General features: G+C 40.6%; 4 protein-coding genes across 4 annotated transcripts in view; 3 read left to right on the forward strand and 1 right to left on the reverse strand.

The window, feature by feature from the left end:
- The first annotated feature begins 74 nt into the window (after positions 1-74).
- Positions 75-1666, forward strand: szl (sizzled). The gene is made up of 4 exons (XM_035665508.1): positions 75-488; positions 622-788; positions 906-998; positions 1113-1666. The coding sequence occupies exons 1-4, from the start codon at positions 208-210 to the stop codon at positions 1421-1423; spliced, it is 852 nt and encodes a 283-aa protein (XP_035521401.1). The 5' UTR covers positions 75-207; the 3' UTR covers positions 1424-1666.
- A 1202-nt stretch (positions 1667-2868) lies between these two features.
- On the forward strand, positions 2869-4253 carry LOC118330349 (prolactin-like). Its single transcript, XM_035664843.1, has 5 exons — positions 2869-2878; positions 2965-3143; positions 3289-3390; positions 3525-3710; positions 4044-4253. Exons 1-5 carry the CDS (start codon positions 2869-2871, stop codon positions 4251-4253), a joined length of 687 nt encoding a protein of 228 aa, XP_035520736.1.
- Positions 4254-5169: 916 nt separating this feature from the next.
- dbx2 (developing brain homeobox 2) lies at positions 5170-9607 on the reverse strand. Its single transcript, XM_035665773.1, has 4 exons — positions 9334-9607; positions 8199-8282; positions 6112-6296; positions 5170-5361 (listed from the first exon to the last, which is right to left on the reverse strand). The coding sequence occupies exons 1-4, from the start codon at positions 9605-9607 to the stop codon at positions 5170-5172; spliced, it is 735 nt and encodes a 244-aa protein (XP_035521666.1).
- An 8100-nt stretch (positions 9608-17707) lies between these two features.
- nell2a (neural EGFL like 2a) overlaps positions 17708-27905 on the forward strand; it is a gene marked incomplete in the record, with an annotated part of 74909 nt that continues 64711 nt past the window's right edge. Inside the window, 3 exon segments of the mRNA XM_035664408.1 lie at positions 17708-18107; positions 18378-18506; positions 27676-27826. Of these exon segments, the coding sequence (XP_035520301.1) occupies positions 18056-18107; positions 18378-18506; positions 27676-27826 (332 nt within the window).

A 27905-nucleotide genomic window follows, 5' to 3' on the forward strand; every position in this document is an offset into this window, starting at 1 on the left:
CATCACAAAACAAGCCGTTGTCTCCAAACACATCGTCTCTGCGTCTTTGATAGGTAGTTGATAACAGACTTACAGGCTGATGGGGCTGGCTGACCTTGCTGTATATAAAGCAAGCGGCAGCAGCCACAAAGCCATTCAAGGACAGCAGAGACTCAGGACGACAAGCACACTCAGTAAAAGCTGTGGATTTTTTGCAAACCCTTCAGAATGGCTGTTTTCTTCACCGTGGCTCTCCTGGCTATGGCCTGTTCTGCAATGGCATTTGACATGGGTCAGTCCACTCGTTGCGTCACTATCCCCAACCAGATGAAGGTCTGCAAAGATGTCGGGTACTCTGAGATGCGGCTGCCCAACTTCTTGGGTCACAGCAACCTGGAAGGCGAGGTGGTGCCGCGTTCCGAGGACTGGCGGCCCCTGTTGCAGACAGGCTGCCACCCTCAAGCCCAGGCCTTCCTCTGCTCCCTCATTGCCCCCGTCTGTCTTGACACGTAAGGAGATTTTACAGTTCTTGTTCTTTTTTGCTCTCTGTGAAATCACTGACTGTATGTTTAGAACTTTATCATTATTGCAGTGTATTTTGTGTTCATTGTGTAACATTTTGTCTTTTTTTTCCCCCTTCAGGTTTATCCAGCCATGCCGTAGTCTCTGTGTGGCAGTTAGGGACAGCTGTGCCCCGGTGCTCGCCTGCCAGGGTCACATGTGGCCCGAGGCACTGAATTGTGACCGCTTTCCTACCGAGGACGAAACGTGCCTTTCTCCACATGCAAAATTCAGCCACTTTTCCAAAGGTACGCATTGATCACAGACTATTAGAACTCTTTCTTTTTTTACTTCATCATTGGCAGAAGGGACTACCAAGTGCTTTGCTACAGTTTTATTAAATTATGTTTTATTTGTTATCACAGACTTGCCCAAACCTGCCTGCCAAAACTGTCCCTCTGTGGAAGAGGCTCCTGCAATGAAAACAGTCCTGGATGCTTTTTGCGAGCATGACTTTGGTAAGTTTTCAATAAGCTGTGTTGTTTGTTGTGTCCTATCTGGGCATGTTTTCTCAAAATTGTTCAATTTAATTTTCCAAACCAGATGATTAATTTTCTTTCTCCTCTACGCAGCCGTGACCGCCAAACTTCATCGTCGTCGGCTACCTGGGGGAGAGCCTGAATTTGAGGTTGAGGGCCGGGTTGAGTTTGTCCGCCAGGGACCCCTGCTGCCTTACGACACCCAGCACCTACTCCAGCAGTGGCTCCTCATCAACCTTCGATGTGCCAATGCCCTCGTGCGCCCCGGACGGTCACAGCTCTATGTGCTGACTGGTTCCGTGCAGCCTGATGGCACCCTTGCTCTCACTCGTCTCTTCCCATGGCACAAAAAAGACTCAAACATTGCAGTGGCCACTCGCAAGTGGAAGCACCACAGATGTTGAACGGACTGATACTTGCATGTAAAAAGTGGAGCTCCGAGTCTGTTTCTTAAGTGTAGAATCACATGATTTAAGACAAACACAAGACATTTTGAGATGGGAAGTTTCTTGGCATTGGGTGTTAGTGAGAATTTGTAAAGTAAGCTAAATGGATATGAGAACAGAGCTGGACTCAGACAATAATACCCTTTTGCCTCCCTCAAAAGCTCACTCACCTCATCCCTGCTCTGACAGCACAGTCATAGAATGCACTCAAACTTGTACATAGTATTAATAAATGTAAATTGATTGTAGATTATATTGTGGTATATTTATGACATCTTTTTTATGTGCATGTTATGTGGAAAAAGATGACAATAAAATATTTGTTCTGAGAAAATACACTTGCTGAGTTTTTTTAATATGTAACGTATACTATTCAGACCTTATCCTGTGGCAAGCACACAGTGAAACTCTTGCAGCCATGGGTAAGAGTCATGAATAAGATCATCCTCTGTTGCCCTCTTTATGTTATCACTCATTTCACCACAAGGGGGCACGCTAATGGAGAAACAAAACACTGATTTGTAGTCCCTTTTCATTGCAGGTTTTAAAAAGGGTATAAAATAATATTAAAGTAAAAATTGAAGGTGTGCATTCCTTCCATGTGGGTTGAAAACTTGACTTTCTATCATTACATTCCATAATCTGATAAGTTGCTTTGGATAAGAAGTAAAACTGGCAAGAATGACTCATAACAGTATTCGCTGTAGATGGCCTGTGGAATTAATTATACAATGAAGCACTAGTGAGATAAATCACTCACTTTACATTTGAATTGGCTCGTTTTCACTACCAAGCTGAACAGTTCTAGCTGAGGTTGTTGAACAATGGGCTTGTTCTATACTTTTTTGTGATACTATTCATTTTTATGTTGTGCTCCTAATCAGCTTTCTCGTAGTTTAAAATAAATGCTAAAATGTTGAGTGCTTTAAAGTGATTTGAATATTCTTAGTTGCCCAAATTTGGCTAATTATTTCCAATGTTTGGGTTTATAACAGTGTTAGTTGTTACAAAATTACTGTACATCCATTTATACTTCTAATAGGATCAGTTCATTTAATTTGTAGTCAATTTTTTTTCTTAATACACATAAGAATGCTGCAGAGCTCAGCACAACAAAATAAAAGTTTTCATTTATCCCATACACTAATGTTCATTAGAAACTGACATATTGTGTATCGTGTGCTACCTTTTCTGCCTGGGTTAGCTTTGTCTGCTCTCGGCTGAGCAGATAACTAAGTGAAGCATACTGTATGACGTGCAAAGAGAAAAAGCACTTTTTTATCCCGAACAAAACCAATTTGTTTAATCAGCAACGTCCTCACTGTTTGAGTTTGCTTCAGCAAGAGTAGCTCTGGTGCAAAAAGTGCTCTACTCATTTGGTGCTCCGCTGCAAGAGAGGAACCATGAAAAACGGTAAGTTGGCAACATGACAAATTAAGTACAACGTTTTTATTTATATTTATTCGTATAGTTTTTAAGTGACTAGTTTTTCCCCTCAGTTTGGTTTGCTATCCTAACACTGCTATGCCTGGAGCTTTCCATGAGGGTTGGAACTGCCCCAATTTGTGCCTATGGACAGGCTGGATGCCATGTTCCTACCCTGGCTGATCTCTTTGACAGGGTCATACAACAGTCTTCAAGAATGCATGGTATCTCCAGTGATCTGCACTCTGAATTTGTGAGTTCTTCTTTTCAGCTCTGACATTGATCATCCATCACTATTCACCACACTTTTGACCTCCATTCATCATCATCAGTCACCCTTTGAATTGGCTATCAAGCCCTGCTATTACTATGTGTGATATGTGTGTCCATCTTTGCAGGAGCAATATTTCTTTCCCAGCAAGAATCTCATAGGAAAAAGGAAGTGCCACACATATGGTATACTAACACCAGATGATAAGGAGAATGCACAAAGGCTTGGGGTGAGCATTCATTTTTGTGGTCATAGCTACTCATGCACATAAGTGGCATCACTGCAGCTTTTGCCAGCTACTTTTTTTTAATTAATAATTATAATAACAATCTTAAGTTATTTAAGCAATTCTTTCATGTGCAGAGAGAACAACTGACAGAGGTGATCCTGAGGCTGCTGGGGGCCTGGGGTGACCCCATGTCTCAACTCTACCAGAGCATGTCTCAGGATCAAAATCAAGACTTCAACCACTACAGCTCTAGCAAGGCACTGGAGATAAGTGATATGGTTCATGAACTGAGGGATGGAGTGGCAAAAATGACAGAGAAGGTAAGGATTCACTTATCATTTCTGAAATTGTAGATATGTTGTGTGGCCATATTTAACAGTGATTGGATTTATGTATTATAATGTTTGAATATGCTTGGTTATTTGCAATGTATCACATTCTAGTTGGAATCTAGCACTACTGTAGCTACTGTTCATTTTATATATTATATACATACATAATACTTTCTATAATAATAATAATAATATTATAATTATTAGATTATAATAATCTATCTATATTCACTTTTCACAATCTAATTTTGTTTCTGTGACAGTGAATGCGTCTTCATGCATTCCTTTCTACCATCATTTTTTTATGCTGTCCATCCTCAGATGAAGCTATTCGGAGTGCTTGGTAACACCGTGGGTAACATCTCTCCTGAGAGTTTGGTCCCTTCTTCTGCCCTTTCCTCCTACACACAAGGAGAACTTAACTCAATGGACCATCATGACCTACTGTACTGCTTCCGCAGAGACTCCAACAAGGTCAAAAATTATCTCCGTATCCTGAAATGCACCACCCTACCTGGGCTGGACTGTTAATAGTGATAGCAAAGAAGTCTAGTGTAGTATTTTAAAATTTTGTTAGACTAGAAAACAGTTTTGTTTCTCATTTGCTTTTAACTACACACCATGCTCTTACTGTCTGTGCTTACATCCTTTGTAATGCATTTCTTGTGTGCTTTCTTTTTAGAGGATTGCCTCTTGACATATTATTGTTAGGATGATTAAATTATTTCACTTTTGAGCTTTGAACATGAAATGGTCAAAAAATTAAAATTAAGTAACCCTTTTATTGTTTTTGGTCATCTTCTTGTTAATGGAGAGCACAGGATCTACATATTTATAGAAACGGTAGATGGTGTATAATAGAGTGTTCATTACCATGTAAATGCTTTGCTCCAGAGAACCCAACACAGTAAAATAAGCAATGTGGAAATCAGGATTCATTCAAACACTTTATTTACAATTGATCTATGCATTCAAGATCATGACAGAAATATTTACAAAATATACCAGGTGAAATTTAACTTCAAAAAGGTTTTTGATTGTGTGCAGAGTATTTGTGTCTGACCAGATCTCACCAAAACATGAAAAGTAAAAAAAAAAAAAGGAAGATATGTAATTAATTAAATGACGTGACTCATTTGTGCCTTTAACTGATTGCAATTAAAATTGATGAGTGGTATTTTTTCCTGGAAAGTCTAGTCAGTGTACCAATAAATTGCTTACTGAAGCCAATGAAATGCAATAAGATGATTGAACGAGCAGTTGAACCTAATTACATTTATAATGCAGCAAAACAGTTACATGCATTGAAAAGTGAATGTTATCAGTGTTAGTCTTCATAGATAGTGTATTCCATCCCACATTTTTAACTCCCTCCCAATACTGAAGCCTTTTTACAAGTTTTTTGTGAATTTGAGAGTCATCAGTTTATTTTTTCTCTCACATACTCTCATGTGTCCCTGACACTCTTCTGTGGTGGCGATCGCTCTGTTTTTGCATCAGTGTGATTCTGTGATGATTCTTCCTCTTCCTGAGCGAGACCTTGGGCCATGAGCTCGTCCATTGGGGAGCGACTGTTATGAACCTCCTTCTCCTTACAGTTCCTCCACTTCATTCGACGATTCTGGAACCAAATCTTTACCTAAACCAGCAGGAGAATGGAGAGGCATTTTAGTTCAATTTGTTTAGTCCATTCTTTTTTTCAAGCCATCCCAGTCGTAGCTCTAGGGGTGGGAATGTATGTCTGTCTGTCCACCACATTCTTGTTGGTGCCCAGAGGAAGAATCCCACTGACTCTACCTCTAGTACAGGGGTCTCAAACTGTCGGCTCTGACCATTTCCGGCCTGCGACACGATGTCAAAAATATAATCTGCAAGATTATTATTGTTTTTTTAATTTTGGGGTTCAGTATCTTGCTTAAGGACACTTTGACATGCAGCGGGAGGAGTTGGGGATCAAACTGTCAACCTTTTGATTAGTCGATGACCTGCTCTACCTCCTGAGCCACAACTGCCCCAAAGTTGTAAAGGCACTTTGGGTAGAAATGTGGCTTCTGACTAGCACCACAATGAGGTTTGCATTTGTAGTTGTGTGAAATGTCTCAACAACTGTGATGGATTTCCATGAAATTTGGTACAGACATTCATTTCCTCCTTAAAATGATGAATAACTGTAATGACTTTGGTGATCCCCTGAGTTTCCATCTACCATAATCATCAGGTCAAAATTTCAATTTGTTCAATACAAATGATGCTGAGTAGGTTTTAGGGTTAATTTAGATTTAGGATTTGTTCAACAAGGATTGCAGTTGCAGGAGGTTATGTTGTTTGTGCTTGATCTCTTTTAGAATCAGAGATTAATCAGGCAAAATTGTAATTCATACTCAATTACCTGTGATTCTTTGAGGCTGAGATCAGCTGCCAGTTTGTTCCGGTCTGTCTTGCTGATGTATTTTTGTCTCCGAAAAGTTCTCTCCAGCTCCTTCCGTTGTTCTTCAGAGAACACAGCCCTTCTAAGGATCCCTCTGCGTGATTTAGGACTTACATCAGCAGACCACATTTGAATATTTGCTCCCTCTGAAACACAAATTGAAAAAAAACAACAACATATGTTAAATTGTTGACCCAGGTAACTATGTCAACATCTGTGAGATATGGGTCATTGATTAGTAATTGTCATTGGTGGACTGTGGACCGTGGGCACAATTGTAAAAAAAAAAAAAAGTGTAGCTTAGGGAAGTACCAGCCAGGGAAAAAAACAAGTTGTGTGTAGTAAATTGAGATGAATTCATTGGCTAAGATGGCTATGAATAATTTGTGTTTCATGAATAACAAGTGTTTCATGGTGTTGACAGTTTTAATTTAAAAGTACAAAATCCAACTGTGTCCACAATCAATATACACTTTACCAACCATACCGCATTTCCTTCCTCCAAGATCATGCCTGTTTCTGTCACACTCACTTTATCACTAACTTTTGATTTCTTTTTTTCTGTTTGTCCAATTTAACAAACTGGGGGTGACTAAAGAGAATAGAAAGCCCCTTCAACTGAGAAAAAGGAATTTGATGAAGTGTGAGAGGCAATCCCACGCTACTTCACTCACAGGTGCACTCACAACAAAAGTCAAGTGAAACAATTTATCTGATCCATTCAACGTTGCCTTTTTAATCTGTACGACAAATCTGCACATAGACCACCTCTAGGGAGCACATAACAGGTTTGGACATGCTTCTCACTCCTCTATTGGGACTCAATGGCTTTCACTTAAATAGCTGATTACCAGGTCATTCCTGGGCAACGTGTGTGTCTACCCTAGTGGGCCAACTCTGGAGCCCTGGGTGACACCAACAATAGAGCCGTTCAATGGAAATGCCATTACTCGATGGCTCACTGGCCCAACACTAAATCTTTTCACTTGCAGGTATGAAGCTAGTTTGTATGTGAAGATGAGCTCGAATAAGTCTATAAAAGTCACTTTCATTGAATGCTTTATGTCCTAGTCAAGAAGTCTCCAATGGGCAGGAATGAGAGTTGAAGGACAGGAGAAAGAAGGGGGGTCGGCAAACCAAGCTCTTTAGCCACACAATGGCTGGGGGATGTTCCTGGTCCCGCCCTCTTCTGTAGAGAAATGGGCAAGTTTTTTGTGCTAAGCGGAGTTCATTGCTGCAGTGAAAAATTGCAGTGAGGTCGCGTGTGGATGGTGGAGTGAAAGTGCCAATTGGTCACAGCCAGACCTGGCATTGTTGTGTTGCTGGGCACTGTGGGAAAGTGTCAGCCTACTAAGAGGACTCCAGGGACATGTGGGATGAAGGCTTTCTGATTTATGCTATTTTCTACAACATTTGACAGGCATCATAGGTTCCAGCAACTAATAACTTCCAATTGCTGTGGGACAATGCCAAAATGCCAAAATGACAGCTGCTAGTCTTAATTAGTACTACTAGAGCACAATAAAGTACTAGTAGTCTACACACATTTTAAATGATATGAACTGAAACATTTCAAGCACAATTAACTAAAAACATTTCAGATGCAATCACAGGTTTTCATTTTGTATGCAGTGTGAAAATTTAACTTGAAGATGCTGGGATTCACAGCCAAACTTATTAATGTGCTGAGGGAGCGCTAAGTTTTAAAACAATCTGCCTCTTTCAGCAGTAAGAATCCACACCTGGTAATTATAATCTTAATATGACAGAAGACAAGATGTTTATTAGCTCTGCATATTTGCGCTACTAAAAGTGTGTATTTGCAAGTACAAAATGGGGGGCCCCAGGGACTCTTAAAGGCCTTGCAACCCACCCCTCTTCCCCGTCCTAAACAGCCGTGAATGGTTATGAATAGAGCTGTGCAGAGTTGAGCGGAGAATTAGCTCTTTGGCATTGCATCCGTAATTAGCTGTGGAGAGCATGAGAGACCCTGCTGCTAATGCTTAGAGAGTAGCTCAGGCATTGCTGATGAGGCATAAAACACTTACTGGAGAAGACAGGAGGGGGGCTGGACCCACCACAGCATGCCAGCAGATACTGTGGGCTCCGAAGGAAAACACTGCTCAGTACACCTGCAAAAATTGATAGGATCAGTCAGTCTTGTAGTAAGGTGTGACAGGTGGCCCACAGTATACTGGGATCTACATCTGGAGTCCTACCTTGTCCAGTTGGTACAGTTTTCCTTTTATCTTCATTTTTATAGTAGTGCTAAGCTTTAGGTGATGCATTGAGATGAAGCAATTATTATTTATATAAGGTGTTTTAGCAGCTAAATGTTATTTGAAAACTACCCATCTAAAAGACAAGAAGTATTTACTAATTCAGTTTGAAATATAAAAGTTGGTTCTATTAATTGATTGTGTTGGCACAGGTTTATAATTATTACATTTTAAATGTTAGATTTTTCTTTGCAGTCATTGTAATTTCTCATCAAAAGTCAATAATCAATTAATAATAAAAAAGTAATTTGTTTTAAATATAAAGGTTATAAAATGTTTTTTGTTACTTATGTTTTTTTATATTATATTTATATTATCGCATTCAAATTACTCAATCATTTAAAATGTGTTTCTTAAGTGAGATTGTCCCATTTAGCACATACATGTCTACACAGACCTATATTAACACTTTAAAATATAGTTCATAATTGAAGTTATAAAATAGGCGTTTAAATTCTTTATTTTACTAATATCCAGTAAAGTGATCAAGAAATATTTGCTAAAGCAAAGCAGGGAATTTTCAATGGTTAATAGTCTTTCTTGATTAAATTATTTTATGTTTAAATAAAAAAAAAAAGCCGGTGTTTGCATTGCATTTTAAAAAGATGCATCTAATACATAATCTTATATAATATCTAATCTTTCAAAGACTTTTGACCTATAACTAATTTCCTGCCTGAAAAATTGAGAATGTTTGAAAATTGACAAGTTAAACAATATTCTTCTTTTTCATGAATTTAACCAGTTAGAAAGAAGAAATAAAACATTTGTGAAAGAAAAAACTAAAATTCCTGTCATTAAGTCAAAGTGTAGCTTTGATATCATGTCATAACTTGGTAACCCTTGACATAATCTAAATGTAATATATTTTGTTTAAGTCTCCTTGTAAAAAAAATGTGTTTACCTGAGTGTGGCAGAAGTTGTCCTAAGTCTTTCACCTGCTGGGGACTGTGGACCTGGCTTTGGTAGACTCCGTGCTCAGAGCCCCAGGTTCTCCTTGGACGTTCACATGCTGCTAGTCTCAGGTGTCCACCTAGTGTCCCTTCCGGACAGGCCGAAGGTGTCTGTGACTGCAGCAGATTGTCAATAAGAAAACTCTTTCCCGAATTCCCGAAGCCCGGTAAAGGAGGAGGAGAGCCAGCCATATTCCTCCTGGTGCAGCTCTGAACTGAGACCATCCTGTTCACACACTGACCCGAACACTTGAGTTCCCTCTTCAGCAGTCACAGCTCAGTGACACTAAATTCTCCTTTAATCCCCTCTTGAGTGACCAGGCCAACTTCATTAAACTCTGAGGAAAACAAAGGTTTTCTGCTCTTCCTCTTTCGGGCCTGCACTTTGCTAAGGGGCTGTGTCGTGATTGGCTGAGAGGCTCTAATGTGCTTCTCAATTCAGATAAGGCTGCGGTCCTTTCTAGAGTGGCAGAAGGTGGGTCTGGCTCATTCATTATGTCAACTAGCCTATTAAATGATAGACACCAGAGACAATGAACTGCTGGCCAAAGTTTAACATGCACCAAACAGTCTTCTCCAGTAGTAAATAGTTTTCTCTTTTCTCCTGCCTCCCATTGTGCCTCATACAAACGCCTCAGCAGTTCATTTGCAATGTGCTTTTTCTTCAGTTTCATTTCGGAAACATTTCTCAGTAAGGTTTTCTTGATTGCAAAATGATTCAAAAGCAGGTCATGTTAGTATGGGTTGACGAATAATGAAATAAATTTTTTTAGATGTCTTCTGATCTTTTTTTCTTAAGAATAACACCACCTAATGCCATCTTAGATTGCCTTACAAGATTACTTAAATTATCTTTGTAAAGGAAGTTTGATTTCTCAATCAATTTGGTATTTACCTTATGTTTAAATTACTTTGTTCAGTTGTATGCAATTGCATGATTGGTATAGTTGGAAAGAATTGTAGTTCCATATAACATTCTGCTTGTGCTGTTATTTAGAATTTTTTCTTTAACATGACAGTATTGTTGTATATTTAAAAACAGCATGTAATTTAAGACAACCTTTCTCACTGTTACTTGTTCAGTTTTGCTAACATTTGGGGTAATTTATTCGCCAGTCAGTCAACTTTTATTTTACATTTACATTACTTGGAATGATTCAGTTGTAGGAAAGCAAAGAGTGATCCATGCAGCTCCACAGGCTGTAGCCTCAACCATTTAAATATTTATTCAGTGCCAGTCTTGTGTGTAGTGGGGGCATATGTTACATATAACATTGCAACTGTAAAATAAAAAATGGTCCCACAAACACACACCCATGCATGTAGTGATGTTGTGGTACAAACACATCCAATGAGAGGCTTGTGTAACCTTTCACACTGCAACTAATGATCCCCAACATCATAATAGAAAGTCCAACAAGAGGGGCGACAGACCCGGAGTTTAGGCACAGTAAACAGGCATATCCACACTGGTCGGGTGGTGTGGTGTGGGGGTGGCAGGGAGTTCCAGTCTGCGCGTGTAGATACCTCATGCTGAGCATGGAAATTGGCCCAGACAGCTCAGCCTATTGTGTGATGGCCAGGGAGCCAAAGGTTGCTTGTAATCAAATTTGAGGTTTTATTCCTCAGACTGGTGGAGAAGGCATAGCACTCTGTCACATGATGAGTGTTAGCAAGTCTGTGTGCACTATCTACTTTTGTGCAGTGAGAGTGTGTTAACATGCTTCATAGACCAGTGGCTGTGATAGTCCCCCAAGGCTTTTTGTTTGGTGGAGAGCCATTTGTTTATATGACACAGAGAGAAATCAAGAACCCCAGGGAAGAAGGGAACCCCAGACTGTTCTCCAGTACTGTTATTAACTGTATTTGTATATACTTTGAATGGACCCGGATTATGGTCAAGGTATTTTTTATGTGATAACATTAAGGAAAATTTGTTTAGTTTATTCATACAGTCACACTTTCTTTCCACTTGAATTTGCCTTCCAGCAAAACTATGGCAATTTAAAAAGTTTTTACAAGCATCTCAAAACTAACAACACTCCTGACAGCATCATGTATTTTTTATTAAACCATGTATTTCTCTGTGTTCATTGATATTTTAGGTAGAACCAATCTCACACAACTTTGTGCACATTTTAAAAGGCATCGCTAAGAGCGTATCATCATTAAGATTCACCACTTCGTAATTAGCCAGATTCCAATAGAGCTCTCCAGGAGAGGGAGGTATAATTAGGCTATTCTTAAACAGTGGGTCTTGGAAACACCCTGAAGCAAGTTCATGTGAATTTATTTGATGTCCATCACTTTTTAGAAATGGAGGGAAAAAACAGGGGTCCCTTCATTCAGAATCCTCACAATGGCCCTGTTGAAAGCTAGCACTCTGCAGACCGGCTGAGATGCCTTTTCTCTATTTCTTAACCCCACTAAAGCTCTTAAAAAGATACCGGCCCATTGGACACGCAATTGATATTCCACCACTCGAACTTAATATCGTGAATAGAGGGCCAGGCTCTATGAATCAGGAAGACAATGAGCTTAGCTTAGCAGCAAACTGGCACTTTGTGTGCGGTGTCTGTGCCCCAGAGGAGGAAGTTTCTAATGTGAGTCTCACAATTGTGTGTCTATAGAGTTCTAATGAGCTTCTGTATGCTGAGTGAATGGCTGTGGGCCATTCACCATGAGGGCCCAATGAGCCAGCTCACTGCACACATTCACAATAGGTTCCAGGGGGAATGGGAGTGGCTGTGTGGAGCAACCGCACTGCATTGACAGTCTATAAAAGATCAACATACGTATAACCATGTCTCAGATAAGAGTACTTCCATAGTAAGCCGGTTACATTTAAAAACAATTTTTTTTAACTCAGTTTCACCTCTTGCCCATACTAAGCTGGTGTTTTTTCTCACCCAAAAAGGGAGCCCTTCCAGTGTCCAGAGTGGTTAAATGTCTAAATGCCAGCTTGTTATTTTAGTGGAGAAAATGGAGCTTTTGCAAACCAATGACGTAAGCCTGCCCAGTCACTTGGGGGGTCGTGCGGTAGTAAGGTTAAGAAAAACAAAAAATTACTTCAGCATACAGTCTCTGGAGAATGTTGAAGTAAAACTAATGTACATTTTCAAGGAAATTACTTAATTATTAAGAAGACTCCCAATTTTTGGTGTCTGAATTGTTGGTGCTTGTGGACAAAAAGAAAAGATTAATTTTGCAAGAAAAACAGTCAGCAGTGGTAACATGGATATTTAACCAGATATTTTATGTTTGATTTTTACATTTTTAATAGTTTATTTGTGAGGGACAAGACTAATTGACCAGCAAAAAAAAAAAATTAAAAACTTCATCAGTTGTCCCTGACCACAATTTCTTTTTGGGTTGCTAATAATTGATTGAAACTGAAAGAACTGATTGAATTAAAAAGGATTAATTTCACAATTAATTGACAAAACATTGTTGCCTCATATTGTAAAATATTCTATCATGATGTTTCTATCATTGTGACACAGTATCAACAAAAGCTACACATTCTGAGCTCCACAAAGCTGCAACTTTATTGCTCCACTGACATTTGGAAACTGCTCGTAAGCATTGCTAATACACACAGACGTATAATGTAATGAAACATTTAGAGCCAAACAACACGTGTCTGTTGCCACACGTCAGACATTATGTAAGATACGTTAATATTAATGATAATATCATACCATCTCTAAAATCCAAATATAATATCCAGGAGGATACTGCTTAATATGTCCAAACAGATGTCATTACAGTCAGGGTAAAGACAAACCCTTTCTCAGCCCCACTAACAATTCAACCTGTGAAGGAGTGTGAAGTACAGTTTATTTTTTAATTCTCTCACCCTTTATCTTATCCCTGCAGTAACCTTCTGCTTCCCATATGTTAGGCCAAGTATTTAGCCCTGGGATAGTCCAAGAGTGACACTGTCTGTTTTACCTCAGTACTGCTACACTCTGATACTACCGCTGCAATCCACTGCCATGCACACAAGATGGCACTGAGAGAATGAGAACCATCTTTATTTCAGTGCAGTGAATGAAACAAAGCTTTCTGGCTTTTGTGGTTATATTGTTTATTGGAACATTTTAGTTTTCTTATACTATATATTTTATTTTATTTCTTGCTGTCTCTATCACAATAGGAACATCAAATACCTGAATATGCAACTCAATGCAAAATGATATACAACTGGTGGCTGTTATGTGACACTACCCATACTTTGAATTGTAATGTAGGCAGTTGTTGAATCTACAGACTCTCTGTTATCAGCTTCACTTAAGTCATACTTTTCTTTATATTCAAATTTATCATAAAATGTCAAAGCAATGTGTCTGAATATCAAACACATTATAAAGCAGAGGGGATGTAATAAACCATTAGAACGTACAGTTTTTAATATTACTCATGAATGTCAGATTTGAAAAACGGGCACGATCAATATAACATGGAATTATGCAACAAATGAATCTCAGGAGAGCCCTGTGGGAAGAATCGGGACAGTTTTTCTGAAGCTGATTCAAATCGTGCCATAGCTACTGTGAGCAATTCCCTCTGTCCATGTCATTAGTATGTCTATATGGTGCATTTATGACCAAAGTGAATAAGCTCCTGAGAGCTTTGTAATGCAGCAACCATCTGGATCTTTTAGAGATGAACAAAAGGACTACTGTTCCACTGCCCTTGCCCTGAGAGATTTGGTGTGTGTGTGTGTGTGTGTGTGTGTGTGTGCGTGCACAGCAGGAGAATAGGTGTGTGTTGGCACTGTGTGCATTTATTACTTTTCATTCTTGGCTGGGCACATGCTTTAATGACTCTTATTTTCCTGATGGCACTTTAGGAAATGACAACTTGTGGGCAATACAAAGTAATTACATTTCCTGTGTCTGCACCCAGAAGAAATCTAGTATTATTAATAATGAATAGAGGGTTGGAGGCCCTCTCACACAGCAGATGTGACACTGCATGGGGAGCCATTGCCTGCTTTTGTTTTATTGACAATAGCGACCCATTAGCTGCACACTGTCAACCTATGAAGCTATCTGAACTAGGGACAGATAAGGACCTATTTGTCAAAACACTTCCGTTTGGCATGAATCATAATTAAACAAAACATTTTATTGGCTTTAGTCAATACTGTATAGAAGGGGAAAGAGATTTAAATATGTTTGTGTTAATCTCGGGTCCTTAGAAAGGAGCTGAGCGCCACACAGGATCTGGAACAGTCCTTATAATCATATTTACTGTCTACTGACTTTCCCAGCAATCTAGGGATTCATTGGAGTTTGTTGTGGACTTGGGATCGCCTCTGAACTGGTCGCTATGAAAAGGCTTTGATGTCCATCTGGTAGGACATTTAATAGGATTCAGGGAAAATATAACTGTTTATCCTCCTCTTTAAAAACATCACCAGCATGGCATGGCTGCTGATAAAACAGTTACCTTTCAACATAGTAATTGGTCCCATGGATGAAGAAAATGCATGATGAATAAAGAAAAATTCAAAGCACAAAGCATCTGTGCTCTATAAAAAGGCATTGACAAGACTGAGTCACACAGACAGACCAGCACTCCAGTTTAATTCATTTTCAAACCACCTGCCAAACTTCAACTTTACTAGACGACTTAATTAATTGAAAGCACGAAACTGTATGCATACAGGAGGTCATATCTCTGGACCGTAGGGCAATCCAAGCATTTATGCCACTCTGCTAAACTTTGTGCTTTGAAATAGTTGGTATTTTCTCTGTTAAACTCTATTCTTCATATGATGACAAAGCAGACAGATGGTTTTGAAAGAGTAAAGCAGGCCATCTATGTCAAACTGGAACAAACATTCCTGAACAGAGGAGGAAGGGGAGGCTGCAACACCACTTGTCTGCTGCTCATAATGCATACCCCACTTTTAAAGGACCAGTGTGTAGCATTTAGTGGCGAGATCGCAGATTGCAACTAACTGTAACCATTTGCCTAACCAAGAATGTAGAAGAAACTACAGTGGACGCAAAACACGCTATTGTTTGGTGGGTCCATTGTGGGCTACTGTAGAAATATGGCGGTTCAATACGGCTGACTCCCTAGAAGTGCACCCACTCCCTCAGTAAACACAAGCCGCCGCCACAGTCTTACGAAGTGGGGTGGCTGTGGCTCAGAAAGTAGAGCGGGTATGACACATACATTGGCTGATTGATTTGTTTATTTGAGTTTCCTGCACCGAAACCCTCATATAGGTTTACAAAATACCAACAACAACCAAGGAGAATGTTTCAAGACATGACATTACAAGTCTTACCAAGACAACAATCTCCTCATTAAAGAGCCAACTCAACATATTTCAGACAACTAAAACAAATCAGGATTCTTCAACTGATTTTCTTTTTTAAAACAGATGATTCCTCAAGTCACTGTGCATGACATGTAATTCACCCTCAACAACACCAAGATGACAAAAAACACATAGATGCTGCTCTCCATCACAACATGAACCCCAGAAAAGCATCACAGCTCTGGATAGCATTAATGTCAAGGCCATCCTTAAAAGCCCATACTGCAGCATAAAATAAAATTGAGCCGTCCATTGAATCATCAAGTTTTGACACAATTTCACTTTATTCAGCACAGACCATAACCGTTTTCCTGCTGACACTATCAATACTTTTCTTCTCTCTGTAAAGCTCATATTTTAATCAAAAACAAAAGCAGGCAAAGAGCCAGCAGGCAGTGAAACTGGTAAACCTGCATGGGATACAGCCACAAATTAAGTTATTAATTACACCTGTGGCTTTCCTGATGGGATGTCTGCCTTGTCTATAAGTAAGTAAGTTCAAATGTTTCCACCTAAATGTAATTGTTAACTTCAAATGTAATTATGAATATTATGTTATAAAGACGTACTTTAGACTTTAAACAAAGTTTGTATATGATACAATTACACTGAAACTTTTTGTTTGTTATTCATCCTGCTGTTGTGTGCAAATTTGACATTGGTGTTGGAGGGGTGAATGAACAGTCATGTGTAAAGAGTGAGTAGAGAAGAGGGCTCATGACACATCCCTGTGGTGCTCATGTGTTCGGGCATGATGACACTTATGCAAAATCAACACGCAAATGTTCACTTCCATTCGGGGGCGAAACAAACCTTTGCTTCCAGTGGCAAAGCAGATTGGAATCCAACATTGGTGACCTTCGACTGTGTGTGCGGTTGTGTGTGGTTGACTCCTAAAATGGACTACAAACCAACACACTTTCTGACATTTTGGGGTCTGTTTCTTAGACAATGCAGTATCCATGAGCACAGTGAACTGTTTAAGTCTGGATCAGACAGTTTTGGGACCAATTTGTGGGAGATTTTTGTATGAAAAAATGAGCAAAAATAAACAGCATCCTTACATATATGATCTGCTGTACCAGATATGTAAGTACTGTGTGAGCTTTTATGACTGCATCATCTGTTAATCTATTGATCCAATATGCAAACTGATGTTGATCAAAATCAGCATGGACGGCAGCCTCAACATGGGAGAGAAACAGTCTCTCAAAACACTTGGTGATGGTGGGGGTTCAAGCAAATGGGCAGCAGACAGTTCACTGCTGCCCTCTTGGGCAATGGAATAATTGTAGCTGGCTTAAGGCAGCTCCAGTGAATGATTAAAGATGTTATAGAATACCTCTGCTAGATGGTCTGCACAGGCTTTCAGTTCAGAGACTCTATCTGGTCCAGTCACTTTGCTGATGTCAATTCTGAGCAGGGTGGATCTGACCTGGTCCTTCCCTGGTAGTGCAGGACAGGTGCTGACCTCCTGTAATGTTACTAATCATAGTTTAATAGACACTGTTATTTTAGTTAAATTAGATGAGTTTCATTGAAATTGTTAATTTAAAAAGAAATTAGATTTTAACTTAATTCAAAACAGAGTCAGAGATTAAATGCTTACCTGTAGACAATCATCACACATTTACATGCTCTGCTTAACTGCTGTGCACTACTTTAGCATTTAACTGGACGACTGAACACTGTCAGTAATTTTGCCAAATCACACAATGCTGTTTCCAGGAAACATACAAGGAATTTATAAGGAATTTACCGACCCGCATCCAGATGATCATTTTATTTCCATGACAACAGGCGTGGCTGCAATCAATACGAGCAGCCAGTTTGGAATTTATTCAGGGGTTTTCTCATCTCCGGCCACAAGGGGGCTTCATTGTCCCTCTTTCTATCCCACCCCCTCGACAGGTTTTTCTCCTCCCTCCCCTCCTCTCCTCTCCCCTCTCCTCACTCCTCCTTCAGCGGCCGCAGCTCTCACTCACGCTGCTGTAGGAGCGTCTGTTCAGCTGGTGAGGCAGCGCCAGCTCGCTTTGTGCGTCCTCGGTTACCCACCTGTGCCGCGGACGGTTGCTGATGGAGCAGACCTTGCGTTACATGGAATAATTTGTGCTGGTACATTTTTTTTCTTCTCCTATCCGGATTAGCTTCTTTTTTTTGCAGCAGCAGCAGCATTGGTCCACCTAAAGTTGTGATGATGCCTCCGCTCAGCATTTGGGATTGGTAAATAGCCTTCTGCGCGAGGGTGATACATCATTCGCATGTGATTGAACAATACTGTCTCTCGGAAGTGGACAAAACATGGACTAATTTTTTTTTTTTATGCATTCACCATGGGATTATTACAGCTATTTCTGGTTCTCGGCATAATTTGCGCCTCCTCAGGTAGGACACAGGGCTGTCACTGATTGTACAGTAACCATCTCTTGCAACATGTAGCATGTACAGATACATATAATTGAATGATGTGTTGGTTTAGACAATCTACCACCCAGGCTTCTCATAACAAAAAATAAAAATCAGACCTACTTGCAGCATGTACAGTAACCTCCCATCTCTTCCCCTGACACCAGCAGTGGTTTTTATTATAGCATCACAGGTGTCCTTGCCTGCTAATAACAGTGACAATCTTTGTTTTTGTGTTTTGCAAATTAGTTGTAGGTTTTGGGGTTGACCCTGCCCTGCGCATCAGCGTGTTCGATGAACTAACGCTTGGAGAAGGCTTTGATGGAGTTACTCAGGTCCAGGGCTTCCACAGCGAGTCTAGAGCTTTCCACTTCCAAGGTACAGTAACACACACTCCTTGTTTTTTTTGTTTTTTGTGTCTATGATGGAAGATAAAACCGAATGATGTCCAAATGATGCAGAATGTGAAGCAATGCTAACTAAACTGCTTTTAATGAAAAGTGATTGTCCTTTTTAGTATGTTGTTGAAACAACTTGTAAGACCAACAGGATGCAGCCCACTAATCCACAGATAAGCCCGTCTACTGAGATGCCTGATCTGGACCTTTTTTTGTGAAAATGTCAGATCATGTGATAATGCTGTAGCCCATAAGCCTGTGTATGATTCTTACTGTCCGCAGAACAACTGTGTGAGAGACTGTCAGCAGCAGCATGCAGTGGATTTGCAGTTTGCACCTCTATAATAGGACTTAGCTTAGGGGGCCCTGAAACTGCCACCTGCCTGAACAATAGGCAATGTTAGCACCCCCCCCCCATGAAAAAGAGGGGTGAGCAGGGAGAGCAGAGCAGGAGAGATGGGTGGATCACGAAAAGAATCATAGCAAGGCTGAGCGTAATCACATTAGGCAGGGACAAAACCCCGTGTTCAGAGATGTATGATGTGTGTGAATGGGCCCCTCGCTTGAATTTACCCGTTGGTGATCTTCTGGAGTGTGTAAGCAGTCTGAAGACTTCCTATAAGCGAAATATGAATGGATAGACGAGTGAGTCAGATTTCAGTGTCAGTTTTAAGGCCGTGTGTAGGCTAAATATGTTATCTATGGCATTTAGTAAATGGCACTGTGCAATGGAGTTGTCAGAGCTGCATTGTGCTTGACTTTTGTATGCACTGTTTTGCCAGTGTTACATCTTTGTTATCTGATGTCAGACACTCATTATGAGGCTGTTAACCGCCCCATCACAGGGATGGAGATGTCTATCGTAACCCAGCCAAAAGTAGCAACAGAGGAAATTGCTTTTGGCTCCCAGATCAGTGGCAAAACCAAAGACATGGCAAGATTCAAATCTTCACAAGGAGGATTTCAACATGGATCACATAATGTTCCAAAGTGACAATGTTGTTGTGGGACAGAGAAACACCACAATCATTTGTCGACATTTTTTTTTCTTCTTCCCTCCTCCTCGCTGATATCTTCTAATCTCCCTGCACAGCTGCTGAGACAGCAACACTTCTGCATGGAGCAGCAACTCCAGCATCTCTGTGAAGGCAGGCCATTTGATGTCCTCTGTGTAGACAACACTCAGAAGTGCTCTACCCTGGCAGGTAGTGAGAGGGAGGGAAAGAGACTGCGAGGAAGAGTTGGAGAAAGAAAGAGAGAGAGAGTGAGAGAAACAAAGACAGTTATAGAAAGAAGCTCCCACAGCTTTTGTCACAAAATGAAAAACACGACTGTTTCATAACTGGCAGCTCTCCATCATTACGCTCCCTTATTTCACTGCATTACCTTTGCTAAGTACATTCAGTTACCCAGGCGGAGGCGATGGCGGTGTGTTATTTATGGCAGAGCTCGCCTCCATTCTTCATTTGGGATGTCTATGTTAAGTCAATGATGCTGGACGAGGGGGAGGTAGGGAAGAGGCGTACCGGCAAGGCAGACCTGGGCCTCTGCTTGTTTGTGATCAGAAATAGACAGGCAGAGGCACATACTGTAGATACGGAGAAAGAGTGAGGCAGATAGAGAGGAAGACGCTCAGATAGGAAGAGAATGAGAAAGAAAAAGGGAGAGAGAGAGAGAGAGAGAGAGAGAGAGAAACAGGGAGCAGAGCGGTCTGCCAGCTGTTTGATAGACTGTGCTGATTCCACATGTATGGATGCTTGGCTGGCTGGGACCAGCAGACAGGCCCACAGTGACATTCCGACGCTCATTAGATAGCAGGCAGAACATATCCATAGCTGTCCCCTCCACTGCCTGCCTGCCCGAAGGGAAGGCTGTTATCTCTGGGTGCTGGGTGGAGGCAGGAGGAGGGGTAGCTGCTGAGAGCTGAAAGAGAAAAAGCAGGGTAATTCACAGTATAGAAATGTGTATAATGTGCATGTGTGTGGATAAGCAATTGTGTTCACATTGCTGTTCGCTGTATCTTAGTATCTCTGCCAGCCAAAGTGTGTTTTTTTTGTGTGTGTCTGAGATAGAGGAGAGCAGTGGGGGGATTGCTGTTTAGTGCACCCCTGCAGCTGCTTTTGAAGGTAGCTGTCAGCGCTACATTGCATGGCATTAGGAGAGGTGGACCTCAGGGACGGGCATAATGGAGAGGGAGAAAAGCCCCTGGGCTACGCTCCTCTCATGTCCTGATGCCAGGTGATACTCAGCCACACCACAAAATCATCACATCATTAGCACTTCCCCCACAGTTTTTAATATCTCGACATCTAGATATCTATCTGTCTCTATATAAATGATCACAGGGGCCACACCCAGAAGCACTCCCTTCCCCCAACACACATACACCCACACACACTCCCCTCTCCGACTACAAGCGTATGGACCAAACTCATTCGAAGTGCAAACAACACAATTGCTAGAAGCATCCTTTCAGCTGCAGTGCAAGACTCCCCTGTAATTGTATCTCTGTGTGTGTATGTGAATCCTGTCTGTCTCAGAAGCATGTTCTTGCTCAGACTGTTGAACACTGCCAGTGAGGTGTTTCTGTGTATGTTGTGGTGATTATGTCCCTGACTGCAGCGACACTGAAGTGTAACAGGATGGAAGAGACTCATTTATAATACAGTAACACTGTGTGTGTGTGTGTGTGTGTGTGTTTTCTTGTGTGTGTGAGGAAAGAGGGAGGACTATGTGTGAATGTGAGTTTGTTTTCCTGCATTAATGTGTGTGTAACAGATTTAAGTATTGGAATAGGACTGACAGTTTTGTGTGTTTCCACTAGGGCTGCACTTGCCAGCTGCTAGTACACAGGTGCTAGTATACATACACTATAGGATACACTGGAATACTGGGCCATAGAAGGATATGCAATGGCAAACAGCTTAGTCCTTCTATATAGGAAAACAGTTTATATGGGGTAAAGTTACCAGATTTTTTTAAACTAGCACAACCATCTAGCTCCCAGTGTGCAGGATTGAGTAGCATCTGCGGTTGAAACTATGGTGGCTGCAAAACACGGAAGATCCAGTTTGTAACAAATGTTTTCAGTTAAAATATGTATTCTTCAAACTCAAGCTAAGATAACGGTGGTGACATGACTCGGGTTATTTTCTCTTAGATTTAGACTCCTCTTAGACTCCAAAACAACAAGAGGTGTCGTACTCTCCATGACGAGTAAATTAACATTGGCTGGTAGAATTGGTGGAGATTCAAGCATTTTCAGTTAGAAATAAACAATTAAATTCAAGTTAAAGGTGCTCGAGGCTATTTTTCTGTCAGTTGAGCCAAGTTAATATCTTAAAACGGGACTCCAAAGAAAGATCTGAAAAACCTTGAAATAGGATATGAAGTCTTTGGCCATAATGGCGAAGAGCATAAAGAATTTGCATTTTTATCATGTTAATTTGAAAACAATACTGCTCATGTGCACATTAAAAGGTAACTTATTCCTGTCCATAGATATATAGATGGGAACAAAAAATCACTCCAAAGTTCAGCTGGAGCTAACATGAAGCTTCTGCAGTCTGATTTAGATAAATCCCAGAAAATTACAGATTACAGATTACTTTTTAGTTTGAAATTCCATCTTTGTACTGCCACCAGACATTTTTTTCTTGCTGAGCCAAAGCAGAGGGATAATAACAAAAAGTGGGAATTCTAAGTGACGGATTTATCTTAACCCAGACTTTCCTCGTCAGGAAAAAAAGTGTTTTTGCACAGAGGGAAGAATGTGAATTTTGTCCCCCATCTCATACATCTCTTAGCGGACAGTATGGAAACTGCTTCAATGTACTTAGAGGCATGTAAGTACTGTGTTAGGATAGACTTGAAAAAATTTGTCTGGAGACTCATTGTTTCAAGAATTTTCTAGGATCAAATGGATTTTTTCTTGGCAATATAGTGAATATAGAGAAAATGTATGTCAATGTGTATTGGGGACACGTAGAAATAATTGTACAGGGTGCCAAATCTTTTCAATTGTCTTGAGAAACACAATGGCTTGAAGTTTTTTGAATACATCACATTTTCGTGCAGTTAAAATTGAACCAAACAAAATGTCCAGTCATTATAAGGTGGGTGACGTTTACCTGAATTAAGCCTTGCTTAGTTGTAATCCAGTCCACATGGATTTCATTTCTAAATATAAAATGATCCCACATCCTTCAACATGTGCTGTAGTTTTTTTCTGTATCCTGTTGCGTTGACCAAAAAGTTACCCAACCTTTTCAAACTGTTGAGTGACATTATGCCCAACTCCCTGTGGTTAAAGTCTGTTTTGCTTTCTGCTTTCTGAGGCGAGCCTGATCCTCCGTTCCACACAGGAGCACCGATGACCATGGAGTGAGAGATATTTCTATCCCCCCCAGGGCAGTTATACAGTTGGGTGGCTGGAAGGCTGTCATTAGCACTGTGTATATGTGAATGTCAGACAGGCGGTCACTGGGGAGGTGATCTGAGAATTGGGGAGAAATTGCTGGCCGAAGCAGTCCTGGAGGTGCCCTTGGCTCGGTTTAGTATTTGTTCCAGGAGAGTGGAGACACGGTGGGGGGAGATGGTCCGTCGAATGCAGATTTACTGAGCGCGGTGGAATATTCAGGAGCTGTAACAACCAGCTTTTGGGGGTCGGTGTATGTATGTGTGTTTGAATGGGTGTGTGTATATGCATTCATGTTAGCCCATGTTTCTGCATATCTATGTCCGTCTCTCTTTTTGTATTGACTCGACGTTTGTTTGGAGCTGTAGGCTAGCTAAAATGTCTGTGTTATAGCGTCTTTGTGTGTCTGAGTTGCCGTCTACACCTGTTTGTGTATGTGCATGTGTTCACGGACGCATATGTGTGTGTTGACAGTAATGAAGGGTTTGGAGTTTGCTGCTGGTGGAGAGTTTATCATTACTCTAATCCCTCTGGAGAGATATTCTCTTGCCTAACCCTCCCACACATATCCTTCTCTACACTCAGGCCGGCAGATAAAATGTGTTGTTTGAAATATGCTCTGTCATTTTATAGAATAGAAAACATTATGCAATAGTACTACAGTTTGTCCTAGTATAGTGTCCCTTCCTCTGCTGATTGGATCACTGTGTTTACTCTGGCCCCTCTTGGCTCTCTGCGTTCAGTGCATCTCAAGGCCTGCAAACTCTTAACTGGTCAAGAAAAGGCTTATTTGCAAAATTGTTGAGGAGCTGTTGCAAAGACGTAGGAGGTGTTATCTCGTTCTGGCAATCCACTAGAGACCAAAGAATGAAAGTCCTCATTATTCACATACAAAAGTGTCTATGATCGTCTTATCTAATATCAGTAATCCTGTTTTAGTCACAATTTCCTCTGGGACATAAATATATTTGTAGCCAAATACGTAATGAACATAAAAATATACTTCCACCTGCCCTTCAGAGTGTGTTCGTTTTGCTGAAAAACAAAGGGAAAGTCTACTTCTTTCCAGTAAAAAAAACTTCCATTCTGTAAATACAGGTCGAAATGAAAACGATGTGTGAGAAAAGGATTGTGGCAAAGCTGGGTGTATCTGGGCTCTCAAGCTGTGCTGCAGGGCACCTGTTCTAAATGCTAAATGTGTGAGCAAGTGATTTGTGCAGTGCTGCCAATGTTTTTCCATGAGAATGCAGTGATGGGACTGTGGGGGGATTACAGCTATGTGGGTACTAGGGGTCAGACAAAATAAGACCACATCAGACAGTTTAAGATTAGAAGTAAAGCTAAAGGATGGAAATCGTGGCCTGAGTGTAACCATTAAAGCACAATGTACCCAGCAGATAAGATTAGGTCGTAGTCCAAAACTGAGCTTCCTAGGGATTCTATTGAGCCTGAGGCTTTTAGAGATCTCTAGTCAGCTGATAAAACTCTGTATGTCTCAAAAACAGTTTTCTCACAATCAGCTGGTCTTCATATCCTGTAAACAAGTAGGATAGAAGTCAAGAGCTGTGTTATTGTGCTGGAAAATGTGCTGATTGGAATGTTATGCGCTAGATCATCATTTTCAAGCTATTTTGTGTCAGTATCTCACATCAGAGTGGTCGTTAGGAGCAGGTGGCTGCCCCATCCAGGCATCTGCCAATAGATAATCGACCAAAGGCCCCCTCAGCAGGGCCACATTGATTTGGCAGAGGGAATGCTGGCCCTCTCATCATAGCACAAACTGATCCCCTGCTCTTTCATGTATGTTTTTAGGAATGCAGCGACGTTACTGCTATAGCTGCCTTAATCTTCGTTTGAGTGCCGTTCAGGGCTGTTGAGATCTTCGTGCTTTTTCACACAGGCAACTCACAGACCAATCTCATCACTCCATTTAAATTATGTCTCCACCCTCCAATCCCCCAAAGTCCCATTTGAAGCAGCCCCATTCCCCTCAAAGTATAAAGACTGGTGATGAGAGTCATCTACTCATAGATCAAAGGCCCATGGCTGCTGAGCTGTAGAGCAGACCAGTGGTAGAGGTTCCTCTGTCCTCACCATCCCCCCCTGCATCATCAGCCTTCTCTCAGTATGGACCCCGCCCTGACACCTGCTCCCACTGCGCTAATTTTGCTCATGATTGAGATGTCAGCGTATTCTCTGTTCAACACATGGTATGGCAATAGACTGACCAGCACATATCGTCATAGACAGTGTGGATACTGTTTGGCTTGAGCTCCTTTTTGCTTTAAAAGTGGGAAATGACTAACTGTATAGAGCCTTAGTCTAAAAAAATAAAAACATCTAAATCACTAAATAAAAGACACCTAATTGTAGCTTTAATTACAGTTCAGTAATATGGATCAAAACACACCTCAAAACAAAACTAATTTCTGAGATTACTGTCAACCGTGGTCATTTGGATTTGGTTATTAAGTGGGATCTGTTGATGGCAGCAGATTACTGCGAGGCCGAACTGCAGTCATTGGACCATCTGTCCCACCTCAGCCAGTGACACTGTAATGATACTCCACTGGCAATGCAAAATGCATGAAACTGCGCCCTGTACATCTCCTCTGGTGAGCGACAAATCTAGTGAGCATTTTTGTTTAGACAGAAATGACGCAAAATATGTCCCCGATGGCCTTAAAAGCCCACGTCAGTAAAAGGCCATTGCTAGCATGTATAAAAAGAAAGTATAAAAAAATGCTACTCTTTCCACATCTTACTGTATCTATGTTACCGACAAGTACACTGCGAATGCCAGTTTCCATCATGGCATTGCTTGCTGTTTCACATTGCATTGTGTTAATTGGCTACTCCCACCAGCTGGAAGTAATGTTAATACACGGAGGTAAAGCCGCCACGCTAGCTTCCTGGAGCGCTTAAGTGTGCCAGGGCATCTTGCATGCATCCCATAGCTGGAAGTGAACTCTTTGATGTGATTGCTTCTGAGAAACGTCATCATTTATTGATGCTTCCATTAAAGTAGCATAGACGTCTGTGTAGAGTTGGAAAGGAGGGAGGGGGCACACTGGTGGGAATGGGAGCTTACGAGCTAACTACACAGAAAATGCCCTACCATCCACACCAGCACCATTAGCCTTTCTCTTCTGCTTCCAAAATCCAGCTTCATATGTGTAGTCCTACACAAAGCCAAGGAGAAAGTGTTTGATCCACTGATTCGATTTTCGGTATAACTGATAGAAACATGTGTTTGGTATAATATTGGTTAGCACTAAGTTGCTGTCTAAGTATTTTACCAAGAGAATGACAAGTCAAGCAAGTCAAACCACTTAAGCTTCAAATCTATCAACACAGGTTTGAGATCAAAATGGTCAACCAACTTTAATTATTTAGATTAAATTATTTCAGCACCTTTATTAGACAAAGTGTTTGACTTACAGCTTCCTAAAGTTTAAATAGTTTATGTTGGAAACAGTTTTTAGACCTGTAAAACATGTCAATATATCAAATATTCACTAGAGCTATAATTCTTTTAAAGGAAATATGAAACGTTATGAAACAGTATGTTTTGTGGTTTTAGTGTTGATTTTTCATTTATGAATTTAACTACATCAAGAGTTTATGTGAATACATCAAATATTTATAACCTTTGGCCTGTAAAATCCCAACCGAATGTTCTGTACTTCCGTACAGCAATTGTTTTTGTGTAATATTTTGTGTCTCTAAAATGTCACTGCTACATTTCACTTTACTACATTACAACATATTTGGACATTACTTAGTTAAAGGACCAGTGTGTAGGATTTAGTGGCCTCTAGTGGTGAAGTTGCAGATTGTAACCAAGTGAACATCGCTGGTGTCTGACGACCTGGGAATGAAAATGGGCTGGGAAGTGTGTAGGAGAAACTACAGTGGCAGTGTCTGTAGATAAGAACGGCTCATTCAGGATAACAAAAACACAATTCCTATTTTCAGGTGATTATACACTAATGAAAACATACCCATGGGTATTATATTCCATTTCTACCAATAGATCCCAATAGATCCTAAATGTTACCCACTGGACCTATAAATAGTTTTCATTAACATTTTGTTGTGTAGAGTTTTTATTCCAGAAATTAATGGGTTAAATAAAGAAAAGATTTTACATGCACAAAAATCTGGAACACTTAATACATGTGAAATACACAATCTTAATCTGCTGTAATGTGTATGAGTATTGCATATTAATCCGATTGACAATTCGCAATCCACAGCTATAACTTTGGCTTTTCAGTGGTGTCTTCCTGCCTTCAGTATATTCAGCAAAAGTCTTTGTAAGATTAATAAAAACATACCTATTAAAGGCACATTGTTAGGTCTGGGTTATATTTTCTTAATGTTAATGTTGTTACAGATAAAAGACAATTTCCATGAGCAACTTCATGGTGTACATACCAGAAATAAGAAGATAGAGCGGGTCATCCACTAATCACAGGGTAGACAGTTTGATGCCCTGCTCATGTCTATGTGCGGAATTGTCCTTAGGCAAGACGCTGAACCCCAGATTGTTCCTGATGGTTAGGGCAGCATCTTGCATGGTAGCTCGCTGCTGGTAGCTCTGTGTGTGGGTGTGTGTGTGTGTGTGATACGGTGAAGGAGAGGTAAATTGTACTGCGCTTTGAATAAAAGGGCTACATAAATGCAGCCATTTGAATAATCTGATCAAATATTTCTGTCTTCATTCTAGGGTCATCCAGGGAAGTGATGGCTCCTGTTGAGGTCTCAGAGCAAATGGTCCAGAAGCTGAGAGGCAAGAATGAGTTTACTGTTCTGGTGACCCTTAAACAAGATCACCTCAACTCTGGGGTCATCCTCTCCATTCATCACTCTGAGCACAGGTATGATCAGTTCATATTTGACATTAATGATATGTTTAAAATATGTTTTATAATAAAAAGGGTAGCACATGCTAGTCTT

This window comes from Morone saxatilis, unplaced genomic scaffold, assembly GCF_004916995.1.
Source record: "Morone saxatilis isolate NCDOM2014 unplaced genomic scaffold, NCSU_SB_2.0 Contig2, whole genome shotgun sequence".
In the NCBI taxonomy this organism is placed as follows: Eukaryota; Metazoa; Chordata; class Actinopteri; family Moronidae; genus Morone; species Morone saxatilis.